At 35.7% G+C, this 16,478-nt stretch overlaps 1 protein-coding gene and 1 non-coding gene across 3 annotated transcripts in view; one reads left to right on the top strand and one right to left on the bottom strand.

The window, feature by feature from the left end:
- Window positions 1–14,868, top strand: part of cm (AP-3 complex subunit carmine) — a 28,509-nt gene extending 13,641 nt beyond the window's left edge. For both annotated transcript variants that reach the window (XM_083134977.1, XM_083134976.1), the window contains exons 6-10: window positions 4,942–5,055; window positions 5,696–5,875; window positions 11,643–11,801; window positions 13,921–13,971; window positions 14,485–14,868. In XM_083134977.1, coding sequence (XP_082991103.1) covers window positions 4,942–5,055; window positions 5,696–5,875; window positions 11,643–11,801; window positions 13,921–13,971; window positions 14,485–14,619 — 639 coding nt within the window. In that variant the 3' untranslated portion in view covers window positions 14,620–14,868. The remainder of the gene's footprint in view (window positions 1–4,941; window positions 5,056–5,695; window positions 5,876–11,642; window positions 11,802–13,920; window positions 13,972–14,484) is intronic.
- TRNAT-UGU (transfer RNA threonine (anticodon UGU)) lies at window positions 10,505–10,579 on the bottom strand. The gene has a single exon. It is a non-coding gene; the product is annotated as a tRNA-Thr (tRNA).
- Window positions 14,869–16,478: the final 1,610 nt, after the last annotated feature.

The following is a 16,478-nucleotide window of genomic DNA, read 5'->3' as shown; positions in this document are numbered from 1 at the left end:
TGCGGGTGGCCTAATCTTGTATTACCGTAAAGACCTAAATGTCAAGTTCATTCCCTCTTCCAACGAAATTGACGACGAAGTCGAAATGATTAGCGTAACTGTGAAGCTCCAGCATCTAACTCTGGGAATAATTGGTGTGTACAAAGCCCCTAATATATCGTATACAAAATTATCGCACCTAGAAACGACGATCTCGGAAGTTTTTCCACTCGTTCACAAATTACTTATTTTAGGTGACGTAAACGCAGATTTCCTTTCTCCCCATAAACCAGAAACAGTATATTTACAATCAATAATAGACTCTTTTGGCATGGTTCAGATCATTAACCCACCAACCAGAATAATGGCAACCACCCAATCACTCCTTGATGTGGTAATAACGGATGACCCGGATCTTGTACGCTCATTTAACTTAACCACTCCCGTCGGAACGTCCAACCACTGTCTAGTAAACGCGACACTTGCCATCGAAAAACCAAAATTAATTAAACAGTTTATCAAATCTCGAAACTTCTCTACCCTCGACAAAGAGATATTCGATAGGGATGCTGCAACAATTGAATGGATGCAAAGTGATAGCTTCGACAACATCGATGATAAAGTACACTTCGTTACTCAAAATGTAATAAATTTCTTCGACAAGCATGCGCCCCTTGAAACTAAATTAATAAAATCAAAAAACTCTCCGTGGATATCCGAAAATACGAAACTGCTCATGAAACTCCATGACAATGCCCTAATAAAATATAAGCGCACAAAATCCCAGGCAAACTGGGACTATTACAAAGAACTGAGAAACTTCACCAGCTCGGTCCAACGGCAAGAAAAGAAAGCATATTTTAATCATCACCTCTGCTGCAACAATAACAGCAAAGAATTGTGGAAAAAAATAAAAACGTGGGGTGTATATAGTAAAAATATGAACAACGAGATACCTTCCGACCTGAGAAACGTAGATTCAATTAACCAGCATTGTTCTAGCGTATGCAGCAAAGCGAATGTCTCCGAAGATGCCGTTAACAAAACTCGAGAGTTCTTTGATGGTAACACTTTTAACGAAAGCGCTCAAACTTTCCACCTGCAAGAAATAAACGAAGCCGAAACAATGAAAGCTATAAACGAAATATCATCCAATGCATCTGGTAATGATGGAATATCTATAAAAATGATTAAACTGTTATTACCGCACATCTTACGTCCTCTGACGCACATCGTAAATTTCTCATTCCGGACTGGACAATACCCGACCAGCTGGAAGACAGCACGTGTTGTTCCGATACCAAAGAAAAAAGTAATAACGTCCCTGAATGACCTTCGACCAATAAGTCTCTTACCTATATTTTCCAAAATCACTGAAAAAATTGTTAACAAGCAAACTCGCAAACACGTTAATGACCTAGATCTGCTTCCGAAATGTCAATCCGATTTCCGTCCCTCACACAGCACGGCAACGGCTTTACTTAAAGTAACTGACGATTTATTACGATCAATCGACAAGAGAATGGCAGTAGCGTTAGTATTACTGGATCTCACTAAAGCCTTTGACAGTGTCCATCATGACCTGCTCTTGAGCAAATTAAAATACTACAATTTTTCACCTCCCGCTCTCCGATGGTTTAGATCGTATCTGAATAACAGACAACAGAGAGTATTCATAAACCCTGCCACGCTCCCTCTCTCTCGCACCCTGCCATTGGAACTGGTGTCCCACAGGGATCCATTCTAGCCCCTCTCCTCTATACCATTTTTACAGCCGACTTACCTACCATAATCAATCACAGTAAAGTTCATTTTTACGCAGATGAAACTCAACTACAAATTCCTTTTCCACCGAAATCGCCAGATGCAGCCTTAGCTTTGCTCAATGATGATTTATCCAACATAAATACCTGGTGTAAAAGTAACGGTCTAAAAAGAAACCCACAAAAATCTACTTTCTCTCTTATTGGTTCCCGAAATAGTCTCTCTCTGATAAATCCTAACGAGATATGTATCAAACTAGGCACATCTATAATCCCTTTTTCAACAAATGTGAAAAATCTAGGCATCATTTTCGATGAACACATTAACTGGGATATTCATGTACGAGAACAAATTAAAAAGCTTAAGCTGTGCTAAGATCGCTGTACAGCTTTAAAGAATGCCTAAAAACAGAGATTAAAATGAGACTAATCCAATCACTTATCTTTCCTTTACTGGACTACTGCAACGTAATTTTCGGACCAAATCTATCCTTTCGAAACAAAACCAAAATCCAGAAAGTCCAAAATTCATGTTTCCGTTTCGTGTACCATATAAGAAAATACGATCATATCCTCCCAACCCTAAACGCAAACAAAATGTTGAACATGACCAGATGCTGAAAATTACATCTGTGTTGTTTTATTCATAATCTTTTACAAACCAAAACACCTAGAAACCTATTCCAGAAATTAAAATTCAGAAGGGAAATACATGATTACAAAACAAGGGGAAAATCGAAACTTGAGCTTCCAAAGCACACGCTAGTGCTTTTCGAATCATCATTTACGTATTCAGCTGCAAGAGCGTGGAATGAACTTCCTCCCTCCATGACGTCCCTCACTAATCGCAACAACTTCAAAGACAAACTAAAAACTCTATTGTTAAATGAACAATATCTGTGTTCCAGCACTCACGAATAATAGCTCGCATTTCTGAACCAACTTCCTAATAACAAGTATTTTCATCTTCATTTTGCTTGTTTACTTTTCCCCTTACATGTTGCCAACCCTTAACAATATTTTGTCCTTTCTCGCATATTAAGAACATTTATATGTTTTTTACACATAACATTATAACATAATAATGTTAAGAATAATACAAATTAATATACACATATTAATTTGTATTATTCTTAACCATATCACACCAAGCACAATTGTGTCAATTAATTTGTGTATCCTTGTGTATTTGTTTTCAATCTTTTTATTATTATTATTATTTTTAGTGTGTAGACGAGCCTTTGTTCTCAATTTTGTATTTGTTCTTTTTGTGTCTTCTTTATGTTTCTCTCTTTCTTCTTTGTTTGTTATTGTACAAACATTTAGTAGGTAGAATGTATTTAGTATGTATATGTATCCATCGGGGTTAGGTGGTAGAACAGCCGCAGGCTGAACCTCGCCCTTTAATAAAGGAAAATTGAAATTGAATTCTTTTTACTGTTTTTTTTTTTTTATTGTGATTACCAGGGCCCGGAAGTTGAGTACTGAAAAAATATGATAAAAAGACCCTTCAAATACCGTTAAAATTGGAGAAAAGGACTAAAACAAATAAGAAAAAAGACCTACAACATATGTTGTTTATCTGATCATGTATTAATATAATTTACAATATTTTTTCACATGTTCCAGTCTGTTCCCAGCCATCACATGCTTCCAAAACAAATACATTGACCAACATTAATCAAAAATATGAAAAAGAATAAACTTTTTTTCTCGTAAGACGTACTTGAAGAAAGTTTTCGAAAACACGCTGTTTAATTTTAATGAAAGTTACATCCTTATTCCGCATTGCAGTATACCACCAAGGTCATCGTCGGGAATACTTTGACCAGTGTATTTTTCTAGAAACAGTCGAAGTGAAGAATTATTCACTTTCAATAATGGAATATTGGCACTTACAAAGGCTGTGCAGAGATCTTGGTTGAATGGAGAACATTTTGAGGAATCCGACAAAGTTTGTTGAAAAAGACGCTGGGATGCTGTTTTCCTCTCCTTCGCCCATATGGCTCTCAAATGTTTCTCACTCCCTATGTGCTGCTGCACATGGAATCGTTTTTCTGCAAAAAATTTGGTTTCACACAGTTTACAGAACAGAATTATTGCATCAGTTGAAAACATATCGTCTCCGAAATCAGATACAAGTTGTCGTAAGAAACATGACTTCGATTGTTTAACCTTAGGCATCTTGAAGAGCACTGAAACAAGTGGCCTCGTAGAACTGTCTCCCTGCTAACTCTCCCACTAACATTGCTGCCAAAGAGCAAGGAATAAAAAACTTACAGTTGGCACTCTCCACTGCCTGCTCCGTGCCTAGTATTGCCAATAAGTGGCAGTTAATTTTTGCCACAGAAAGATGTTGGCGATCGTTTCAGTAATCTCGCCTCCTATGTGCCTTTGCTGGCAGTTGAGCAATTGTTAATTTTGTATGAAAATATTACAAAAACTAGAAAGAAAGCTTAAAAAAGGACCAAAAAGATTCAAAATATTAAAAAAAAAAAAAAAAAAAAAGACAACAAGAGGCAAAAACTGGGACAAAAAAGGCAAAATAAAAGTTACGGATTCTGACTCCCTTTCATGTGAAATGGATAGATACCTTCCTTGGATACGTCTATTACATCACAAAGAAAAGAAGACATTTCCTAACTTCTGGGGCCTGGTTATTACCAATTTTATTTGTGAATAGGAAATTATTTATCTAAACATGTCAATGTTTATATTATTATGTGATTGAGAAGAATTGGAATTGCAGAAACTTCATTTTTTGTGTAAAAATTTAGAATTTGAAAGGATGAGGTATCAAAATATTATAAATTAACTCTTATTCGAACAAATTATGCCCTTCAGGTATATCTGAAAATCATCTAAACTATACATTTTTTTTTTATATTTCAAACATTGTAATGTTTGACCTTTTTTTTATGTGTTATTTTATTATAGAAGTTATGCAACAAGGTTACAAAACCAGTAGGAGGGGTTTGGACCCATTGGATCCTCCCCTTCCATAAAATCACGGCACAACATATAATTTGTCTGAATTATCTGAATACTGTATTGCATTTCCATCTTGTGAGAGACAAATACTAGTTTGATGAGTATACTTAGCGAATGCTCTAACTACACTAGAACTTGAATTTTCTCTAATTTTTAGTTTCCTGTAACAATGTAGATGTTTAAACCAGGCCTGTACTTTACCTTCCAGATCGACTGCTGTATCAAGTTAAGTGGAATGCCTGATCTGACGTTATCTTTTATGAATCCTCGGTTGTTTGATGATGTCAGTTTTCATCCATGTGTTCGGTTTAAGAGATGGGAGGTGAGTCTGAAATTATAGCAATTTAATTAAGTCAAAGTTTTAAATAATTTGAATGGAACTAGAAAAGTACGCAAGGTAAATGAAAGCTAATCCAATTTTACACTGCAAGTGATAATTCAGGTCTTTAGCAAGTCACTAGGAGTATGTTGGATCTCAAGAATCGGGAACTGGAACCCTTCCCTGTCATGATTTCTGATTTGGGGAAATCATTTTCTCATTTTTGGAACCCAGAACAGTCTGGATATTGTGAACGGTCTGTATTAAAGTACACATGTGTCAAAAAGTGCTTAGAAATGTCAGTTCTTTATTCCAAAAATGCAAAAGCAATCACTTCAAGGATAAAAAGTGTGGCACGCCCATTGTATATGTATGTGTGTGTGTCTCTCTCTCTCTCTCTCTCTTTCTCTCTCTCGCTCTCTGTCCTCTCTCTCTCCCCCTCCCCCTCCCTCCCTCCCTCCCCCCTGCCTGCCTGCCTCATTGTAACTTTGTTAGGAACTTTTCCTGTGCAATTTTCCAGAAATGTTCTCCTTCTTTCAATCACACTGTCACACAATAGCAGTAAATCTCTATTTTTTAGTATAGGAGAGTTTGACATGTATAAACCATTTGTTGTGTTCTTATGTTCTACTCCTTTTTCCAGTCAGAGAGGATCTTGTCATTCATCCCCCCGGATGGTAACTTTAGGATGATGTCCTACCACATTGGATCTCAGAGCATTGTGGCCATTCCAATATATGTACGGCACAGCATTTCATTCCGAGAAGTTGGAGGCGGGAGGCTGGATATCACTGTTGGACCGAAGCAAACTGTTGGGAGAACGGTGAGTTTTCATTTGTTTTCTTTAAATTCATTGTGGAAACACTGCTAAAATTCACTTCTTACACAAACGTGCAATATGTTAATTTGCAAAAAATATAATTTAATAGCCAATCGCTAAAGGTTGCTGATTTACATTCTATCTGTTCTGTAACAGATGAAGTGCAAAATTCCGAAGTATCAGTATCGGAAAATATCTGAATTTTTTTACCGATACCAGCAGTTACTGTTCCTGTATTTTGTACTTTCACGCTACCTGCAAAAATGTCATGCAACATTTTCATGGAGTCTAATTGTACTGGAAATTATGCAAGATTCAGAGTTTATTTTTATTTGCACAAGTTTTGCATGAAAAACTGCATTTTGTGATTATATGATATGTATTTCAATATTCTGATGTAATTCTTGAATAATTTAAGGCAAAACTCTTAGTCAATTGATGCATGCATATATAATGGGAGTGGAATACATATACACTACTGTGTTAGCAAATATTTTAAAACAGCTTTTAATTATTACAGTTTATAAGTAATAGGATCGATGGTAACAGATATGAGTACTACCATCAGTATGGGTATTGGTTCAAAGTGGTATTGGCTCAGCCTTCCTAGTATATCGTTGATGTATACCAGTAAATAGTAAACGCTCACCAGACACAATGAAGCTGTTGATATTTCATGACCTAGCTGCATTATCACATTATCATTACATTTCTTGGTTCAAACATTAAATTATAGTTACAAGGCTTGAAAAGAGTAACTAACTAACTCCCTAGCCTTCTTAAACCCGAAGGTTCATGGCTGCAGCAACACAGGCCTTCCATCTTTCCCTATCTTGAGCAAGATCTATATACTCTTTTCCATCCCTACCGATTTCCCTTAGGTCCATCTCAACGTTGTCCCTCCATCTTCGTCTTGGCCTTCCTACAGGTCTCTTACCATCAGGTTTCCCAACAAGAATCCTGTAAACTCCTCTTTCCTCTCCCATTCGTGCCACATGACCTGCCCACCTAAGTCTTCTTGATTTAATTATTCTAATAATATCTGGACATGAATACAAATTATGTAGTTCTAAATTATGTAACCTTCTCCACTCACCTGTCTCCTCATCCCTTTTAGGTCCAAAGATTTTCCTAAGGATCTTATTTTCAAATACTCTCAATTTATGTTCCTCTTTCAATGTAAGGGACCAAGTTTCACATCCATATAATACTACAGGCAAAATTACTGTTTTGTATATTTTAACTTTTAGTTTCTTAGATATTAAACGAGAAGACAAAAGTTTATGAAGAGAGAAGTAACATGCATTTCCTGAATTAAGCCTACTTTTTATTTCCTCTTTAATATAATTTTCATTTGTTAATATTACTCCTAAGTATTTGAATTTGGAAACTGGTTCAAACGAGTTGTTATCAATAATTAGATTTTGATTATTACCTAACACTTGGTTTCGGCCTGTAAGCATATATTTAGTTTTCTCTTTGTTAACTTCCAAACCTATCTCTTTAGCAGTTTTGAAAAATATTTTAGCATTATTCTTTATTGTATTCACATCATCCCCCAGTAAGTCTACATCATCTGCATATGCTAACAACTGAGTCACACCATTTAATTTTAGTCCTTCTTTAGTTTCTTTTACCTTCCTAACAGCATATTCTAAGGCAAAATTAAAGAGCAATGGAGATAATGCATCTCCTTGTTTTAACCCATCATGAATTGTAAATTTGTCAGACATATTAATACCCATACGAATTTTACTTTCTGTTTCACTGGTGCATATTTTTATCATACTAACAAGCTTCTTAGGTATTCCAAACTCTACTAATATATTATATAATTTATCTCTTTTGACCGAATCATATGCTTTTTTGAAATCAATGAATAGCTGATGGACATTTTGATTATATTCCCACTTTTTCTCTTTTCTGTCTGATGTGAAAAATTTGATCTGTAGTTGATCTGTTACGTTTAAATCCACATTGATAATCACCTATAATTTCATTAGCATATGGGGTTAGTCTTGTTAAAAGAATGTTTGATAATATTTTATATGTTGTTGAGAGTAGAGAAATTCCACGGTAATTATTGCAGTTCATTTTATCACCTTTTTTAAACACAGGAACAATTATGGATTCTTTCCACTGTTGAGGGATTTCTTCTTTATTCCATATTAAACAAATTAATTTATGAATGTGACATATTAATGAATTTCCACCATATTTAATTAACTCAGCTGGTATTAAATCAATGCCAAGTGCTTTGTTATTCTTTAGCCTTTTAATAGCATCCTAAACTTCAGTCAAGTTAGGTTCTGGAACTAAAGGTTCTGCTGTGTGGACTTCATTTACTTCTGATTTATCTCCTACATGGACATTTAAAAGGTCATTAAAGTAGTTCTTCCATCTATTTAGAATTTTGCTTGGGTCAGCTAGAAAATCACCGTCTTTATCTTTTATCAAGTTTACTTTAGGTTGCCACCCCTTTCTAAACTCATTTACACCTTTATATAAATCTCTGATATTTTTATTTTTGCTGTTTGTTTCAATTTCGTTAATTTTGCTTTTCAAGTAATCTCTTTTTTTACTTCTAAACGTGCGGTTAACTTCTCGCTTTACTCTATTATAATTGTTTAGATTTGTATAATCAGAGTTATTTAACCACCTAAGTCTAGCCTGATTTCTTATTTCTATTAGATTATGACATTCATTATCAAACCATGGCTTACTTTTTCTCGGTTTATGGTATCCTATACTTTCTTTAGCTGCTGTTTCTATTGCATTACGTATGTGCTCCCAATTCTTATTTACGTCTGTTTCATTTATATTTTCATCATCATTTAAATCCTGCAAAACATCAAATCTATTTGACAGTTTAATTTGGTAATCTTTCTTAATTCTTTCATCAGTAAACTTTCCTGTATCAAATTTTATAACTTTTAGATTTTGTTGCTTATGATTTATCACTGAGACCCTTTCTCTTAATTTAGCAATTACTAAATAATGGTCACTGGCACAGTCAGCACCTCTATGTGTACGAACGTCAATTATACTAGTATGCCTTCTCTTATCAATGAGAATATGATCTATCTGATTATGAGTTTTACCATCTGGAGAAGACCAGGTATATTTATGGATATCTTTATGTTTAAAAGTGGTACTTTTCACAATTAAATTCTTTGAGGTTGCAAAAGTAATCAATCTTATACCATTATCATTACTTAATTCATGAAGACTTTCTTTACCAATCGTGGGTTTAAATGTCTCTTCTTTGCCAATCTGTGCATTACAGTCACCTAACAGAATTTTCATATCATACTGAGAAAATTGATCAAAGACCTGTTCTAACTCTGTATAAAAATCATCTTTAGTATTATCATCTTTATCTTCCGTTGGTGCATGTATGTTTATTAAAATAATGTTACACCACCTACCCTGTAAAACTGCATATGATATCCTATCATTAATAAATTCTACTGTTTTAAGAGCAGAGATAATTCTATTATTTATGAAAAAGCCTGTTCCAAAATTATGATTTTCAGTACCACCATAGAAAAAAGTATAATTTTTAGTTTTACAATTCCCTTCTCCTGGCCACCTAACTTCCTGGACAGCTACTACATCTAATTTATACTTAACTATCTCATTAACTGTACACTGAAATGCCCCAGGCCGGTAAAGGCTCAGAACATTCCAGGTGCCTAATTTAATATCCTTATTCCTAACATAGATCTTATCCTTAGTCCAGGGACCTCCCAAAGTAGTCCCCACCCGGAGATCCGAACGGGGGACTATTTTTGAAAAGAGTACCTTAAGGATATATTGAAATGTTAAAATAAATTTTGTAGCGGTTGTTTAACATAATTGTAATGTTCTATTATGGCCAGCCGCACACCGGATTCGACACGATGAGTCACAAAGCAACACAATGTGTCATTTTGTTTGTCAGCTAAAATCTGATGGCAGATTTCGTCCATGTACACAATAGGTTTAGATCTGTCTTTTATAATTTGGGAAGTGGGTTAATGATACATAAAAACAGTTTACAGCAGAATCAGTTGCTTAATGTATATGTAGAATTAATGCATCATGTTATGTGTTATAAATAGAGTCAGTTTATATTACCTTAATGCATTTCTTATGTCATGTACAGTGGGATCCATGAGTATTACCGTGCAAATTGTCCATCACCATGTTCGTGCACTTTATTTGACCCAACAAGAGCTTCAAGAATTAAAAGAAAACTCAAAACAAGCTGTTGACAACTTCTGCAAAACCATACATAAAAATCCATCACTTAAAAACACATAGGATGTAAGAGTAAAAATTAATGAAACTAGTCATGGACAATTTGCAGGGTAATACTCATGGATCCCACTGTACCAATGTACCAAAATATTACATTTTCTAACAATTACTTGCTAGAAATTAATTCATACAAAACGAAACAAATGAAAGGAGGCTTCTCGTGTTCTCAATCAACATGGCAACTGATGAAGAGGCAATTGCAGCATGTGCAAGTTATTTGATGTGTTTGGTTTGGTTCTTGGTTTTGATTTGGTGTTTTAAGTCCACTTTATGCACAGTAAGGCTAATCGGGACTGGACCTACAGTTTAAAGTGGGATCCGAACCACTTGTGCCTCCACCGGGTATCGAACCCGGGACCCCTTGATTACAAGGCAATTACGCTACCACTGCGCCATGGGGGAGGCCCTTGATGTGTTTGGATGACAATAGAACTTCCTGCTGGATGCATCCAATAAATGAATAAAGGAATGTATGTGGTTTTTCAAATGAAGTACCAGAAGATGAGAACAAGTTATTTAATTTCACAAGCTTAAGCATAAATAGCTTAGATTATTTACTCAGATTAATATGGCCAGTTGCACACCAGATCCAACACGATCTTCTGTTTCTGTGATCTTCTTTATCGGAATATAATCATGTTTAATTTGTAATTAAATAAAAATATCGCTGCCATGATACTGTCCCCCAGTTTTGAAAATTTGGCCTGAAGTTGCCTCCATTTCCGGTCTGTAATTAGAGGTTTTTGCAACAAAAATGACTGGTCGCATCATGTTGGATCTGATGTGCAGCTGGCCTAATTGAAACTACATAATATTCGGCTGTAATTTCCAAGTTAATTTTTTTTTTACTTTCCATGATCATGTAAAAGCCTGTCAGTTGAAGATTTCAAACTTGATTGATTTGGTGTTTTTAAGTCCACTTTATGCACAGTAAGGCTAATCGGGACTGGACCTACAGTTTAAAGTGGGATCCGAACCACTTGTGCCTCCACCGGGTATCGAACCCGGGACCCCTTGATTACAAGGCGACGACGCTACCGCTGCGCCATCGGGAGGCCTGCTTGAAGATTTCAAAATATCATAGTTGTAATTAATATCTACATAAAGTCCGGTAACACTTTCCCTGCCTTCCTGCTTGGTGCTTCCTTCCTGTATTTGTTCCTACATTTTTGTTGGGCATCTGTAGCACTCTTTGTTTTATCAAAATATAGCGCACAAACATTTTTCAGCTCCAGAAAGCACCATCTTGAATTTGTCTCCATCTAGCGGCAAGAAATGGAACTACAGGGAGCAACTGCAATACAAAACAAAAGTTCGACTTTACTTGTTCAACTAATGCACTGTGTCACTTAGTAATGCCAATAGTTTCTTTACAATAAAATTTTGAAAATGTTACCAAACTTTATGTACACCCTGTATGTGTGTTTCCTTTCTACATTGACTGATCCCATACATACTTTCTTTTCAGGTTGAAGCAGTGACCCTCGAGATTCCAATGCCAAAATCTGTGTTGAACTGCACGTTGACTCCCAATCAAGGGAAATATTCCTTTGATCCAGTCAGCAAAGTTCTCTTGTGGGATGTTGGAAGGATAGATCCATCCAAGTTACCCAACATACGAGGGACTGTAAGTTCACTCATAAGTCTTGTATGCACAGTTTTGTTTGTTTTAAGTCCACTTTATGCTCAGATAGGCTAATTGGGATTAGACCTACAATTTAAAGTTAGATTCAAACCACCATACAGCGTGGAGAGTGGCTCCACTGGGCATCGAACCCAAGATCCCTTGATTTAGAAGGTGACAGATTTTCCACTCTGCCATCATGGAAGCCCAGTCTGGAGTATAAAGTGCATATGTATATGTTTCAGAAGATATTTTAGTGTTATAGGTATCAGTTTGACATGTCGTTGTTGTATATTGGACATCTTTTATGTAATAAGTTGATGGAAAGTTAGCAAAAATGGCAGCTCAACAAGGAATTGAATCCATGTCCTTAACATTTTGTGCCAGTACTCTACCACTGAGCTCCAAGCTACCTCCCCACAATTTGTACCATTTAGATCTCTATGCAAGTGCTTCGTCTTTTCCAGGAGTATTGTAACCTTTCATTGCCATTGGGTATATGTAAGCTCTACTGTTGGATTAAAAATTATAGTTTGGACTCCAATTAAAAAATAACCAGTAGCCCTACATAAAAACAAGTTACATCAAAATTTAGCTTATTCAATTCTGCATTAATCTATGCTAACAAGATTTTTTTTTCCGAGTATGCCTTAATTTTTTTATCATCGTGAGACCAAAAAACGGGCTGGTTTTTTTGGAGTTTTGAAAACTAAAGCTCTCTTTGAAATTCTGTAAATCAAAAACGAGTTGTCCAATCGTCGTGGAATTGTAGTATGGTGCAGACAGAAAGGTTTTAAACACAATTCTTAATTTTCAGATCTTTAAAATTTCTCCAAAAAGCGTTATCATCAATTTTGCAGGGGAAAAAAAAACAACTCTTACAATGTGAAACCGATTTTATGCAGATTTTTATTCAGCGCAGCAAATCTGTACGCGGAACGTGACAATACGGCGCACACAATGTTGTCTGTTGAACCGTGAAAACTGACGACTGTCACTGTGAATCAATGCTCACGCTGTTCCCTTGTTCATTGTACATGGTTAATTTTTAATTGGAGTCTAAACTTGAGTATCTATAATTTTTTATCTGATAGCAGTGTCATGATCCCATGTTTTTCACCAAATTTTCAATGTAGCTGTGATGTGCTACAATCTATTGCTTGTAGCTGTTTCAGTTTGAATTTATTTTACGTATTTTGAGTTATTTGTGAAACACATACACACACAAAGTAAAAAAAAATACAGTGCAGTCTCAGTTAAACACTTCTTAGGGACATGTTTTAAAAGGGGGGGAGGGAACTTGAAATAAGGGAAAATGTATAATCTGTAGAAATTTTATAACATGTTGCTGTATTGGGATCAGTAAAGTAAAGTGTATGAAGCTGGAAAATGCAAATTGGGAGTTCCACTGTGAACAGCAAATCTTGTGACATGAAAATGTTTCTTAAAAGCACTGACATGCCACCCTTCCAAAGTTGTGCCAGATGATATTTTTCTTGACATATTTTTGGGTGCTGAATAATAAAAATGGAATTAACTTTTGTTTGTTGGATCTTGTTAAGTAATGTCAGAAAGTGTAGCTGAAACCACCTGTAAATGTTGCATTGTATGTCCTGTAATTTTCACAATTGTAGTACACCTAAAAACTGCAAAATCGTTCCGATAGCTTGAATAAAGTGACATGCTAAACAAATTTTGCATTCAAACTAAGTTGTGAGATCATGCAAATTTAGTATTTTACATGATTTTTAAGTGTAACTCTAAAAATTTCGCTACATTTTAGTATCATTCTGTGAAAAAAAAACGCCACGAAAATAATAAATTACCTGCATAAATGGCATTTTATGAATACAGTTGTTATTTCTGTACCATTTTCCACTACTGTTTTTGGCACCTCCAAAAAATAAATCCTGGCTATGCTACTGCTTGAAGGCATATGACACTTTTATTTATTTTTGGTATTAATTTTATATTAATAATTTTGTTGTGTCAATCTTTCTCTGCAAAAGATGATCTTTTGTCTGGTCTGATGTGCATTGCATTTCCCCTGAACCATTTACTTTTTCCCAACCTGTAACAGTGAAAAATGTGATGCCCATGCACTCTTTTTTTTGTCTTACAGATTAATTTACAAAGTGGAAGTCCAGCAGTTGAATCAAACCCAGCTATTAATGTGAGTATTGCTACTTCTGTGTATTTTTACTCCACATGCAAGGTGTTTGTAGTTTGTTCTGTACAGATGCATACAGGGTATTAAAACAAGACACTATTCTAGAGTCAGATTTAAGGACAAAAGACAAATATCTCTTGTTGTGTCTTTGTTTAATAAATTAAATGTTCAGACACCAACAAAATAATCTTCCTATCTGTAATAACAAATAAACTTCTTAATTGATGCTTCGTTCACATGTCCCAACATTGAAAGAAAATTACTCACCTTGGAATGTGGAGTGGTTATATATAATCCAATATTTCAGTATTGGCATTTTGTGTACCTCAAAGTGACCCAGACCTCAAGTAAACATTAGTTAAATTCTGAACAATACTTTTCATTATTGGGAACAATACTTTTCAGTAACACTAATATCAGTGTCAGTAATAGTTTCGATATTTTATTCATTTAATTCCATTCCATCGTAATACTTGAAACAAATATCTTACAAATGGCTTTCCATCTTCCCTGCAGGTGCAGTTTACAATCAACCAGCTGGCAGTATCGGGACTGAAAGTGAATCGTTTGGACATGTATGGTGAAAAGTACAAACCGTTTAAAGGAGTGAAGTACATAACAAAAGCTGGGAGGTTCCAGATTAGAATGTAGTCTTGGCAGCGAGGGATAGAGAAACGACTTTATGCACTGACATATGTTACAAGACGTGAGCGAGAGATCATGTGTGCTGAAATTCAAGTGCCACGTATGTGCACGTATTCCACGCTGCATTTTCTAAATGAACTTTATTAGGACATATAAACTGTATTACATTGGTGCTCTTTGTTTGGTCTGTCTTTTCTGATGCTGTATTTAATATTATGTAAATATATATATATGTAATACATTTTGTTTAAGTAAAAGTGATTTTTGTAAGAAAGTAGAAGTAATTTTGTTCTGACACTTCATTTCATATTCCGTTATAGTGTGCATGCTGTATGTTACAATGTGTTGAAATAGCCAGTCACAACTTCTGATTCACTCAGTGGCGGCGATTAGGAGGAGGAGGGCAGGGGGCATTGTCTCCCCACTTTTAGCCAATCCCCCCAGTTTTGAAACCCAATCGCTGCTACTGGATTCACCCATACATTGCAGTTCAATTACATATACTTCTATTTGTCCCGAGTGTTGAATTAGCCATGGCTTCATCAGGAATCGAACATGCACATTTAGTAATCTGTGCCAATGCCTTCCATTGAGATACAAAGTTAACCTCTGCCCCACTGCAATTTAGTGTAATTTGCTGTACATGTTGACTCATGGGAGCTTCTTGTAAAATTGATGTTTGAAAGCAAAGTGAAGGTCATCTGTGAGTATCAACAGCAAGAGATGACAGGTACCTCTTGTTAACAAACATCAGAACAGATGGCAGAATGCAGGGTGTCATCTCAATCTATCTGGTTCCTCTTCATGGACGATAAAGCGCGTCCTCACAGAGTTCTGTTTGTGGGCAACATGTTAGAGGGTGAGAGAATGAAGCTTATGCCAGTGTTCTCACCAAACTTAAATCCCATTCAGCATGTCTGGGATGCACTTATCAAATGCATTGCAGCTATGGTAGCACCTCCGTCAACTCTTCCAGAGTTGGAGATTATCCTAAGTGTAGAGTGGTAACAAAAAAACTCTAGCTCTCATCGATAACCTCACCCAGTCCATGCCACACAGGTGTGCACGTGTAATTCAAGGGGACTACACACCATACTAGGGACGAGTTACTCCTGTAACCATGTCCGTTTCTGACCTGTTCTATTGCTACACATATTGGTTTACAGTGACACACATCATATGAACATTGCATCAAGAGACACTAGGGCCTTTCTCTTACCTATACAAATGATACTCTACTGTGTCTGCTCTCCGAATGTTCTTTAACTTGCATAAGCATCATTTTCGTCTAATTTTTATGATCCTCTCTTGATCCCGTAACTGTTTTGAGTAGAATTTTGTACATGAATCAACTTTGTATATGTTCCACTTAAACGGGCATTCCAATTAAAATTGTACAGAACATTTTTTCCATCCTGCTCATACATGATTGTATGAGTAGGTCTGATGCTTCAGCATTATAATTAAACTCCTACAAAGGGCTGAACCAGGAACACCAATAGGGCAGTGGAATTTCATTAGCAGAGCATGTAAGTAAAATAGCCCCTATCACATACAAAAGTTAGCCTGATCACAAGGACTAGTAACTTTGGGCAAGTTCAGGTTCCTAGCAATTGCTTTGAAAGAGAATAAGGCAGTGAGGTTACCTTTTTAGTGAACCTTTTGTGCTCCACAGTATTAATGTTTTTGCACTTCTGGAATAGAAACTTGATTTCAACAATTTTCAAACACTTAGAGTGCAGAAAGTATCAAGAATTAACCTCTTTTAAATAAGATCCTTTGGAATTTCTTGGTTCTTCAGGATTACAAAAATTTGGGAAATCAGTTCCTGAAGTTGGAGTTTGACCTTAATAATTGAAGGGCTT

The sequence above is a fragment of the Lepisma saccharinum genome, chromosome 14 (assembly GCF_977018435.1).
Source record: "Lepisma saccharinum chromosome 14, izLepSacc3.1, whole genome shotgun sequence".
In the NCBI taxonomy this organism is placed as follows: domain Eukaryota; kingdom Metazoa; phylum Arthropoda; class Insecta; order Zygentoma; family Lepismatidae; genus Lepisma; species Lepisma saccharinum.
This window is presented reverse-complemented; position numbering and strand designations above follow the sequence as displayed.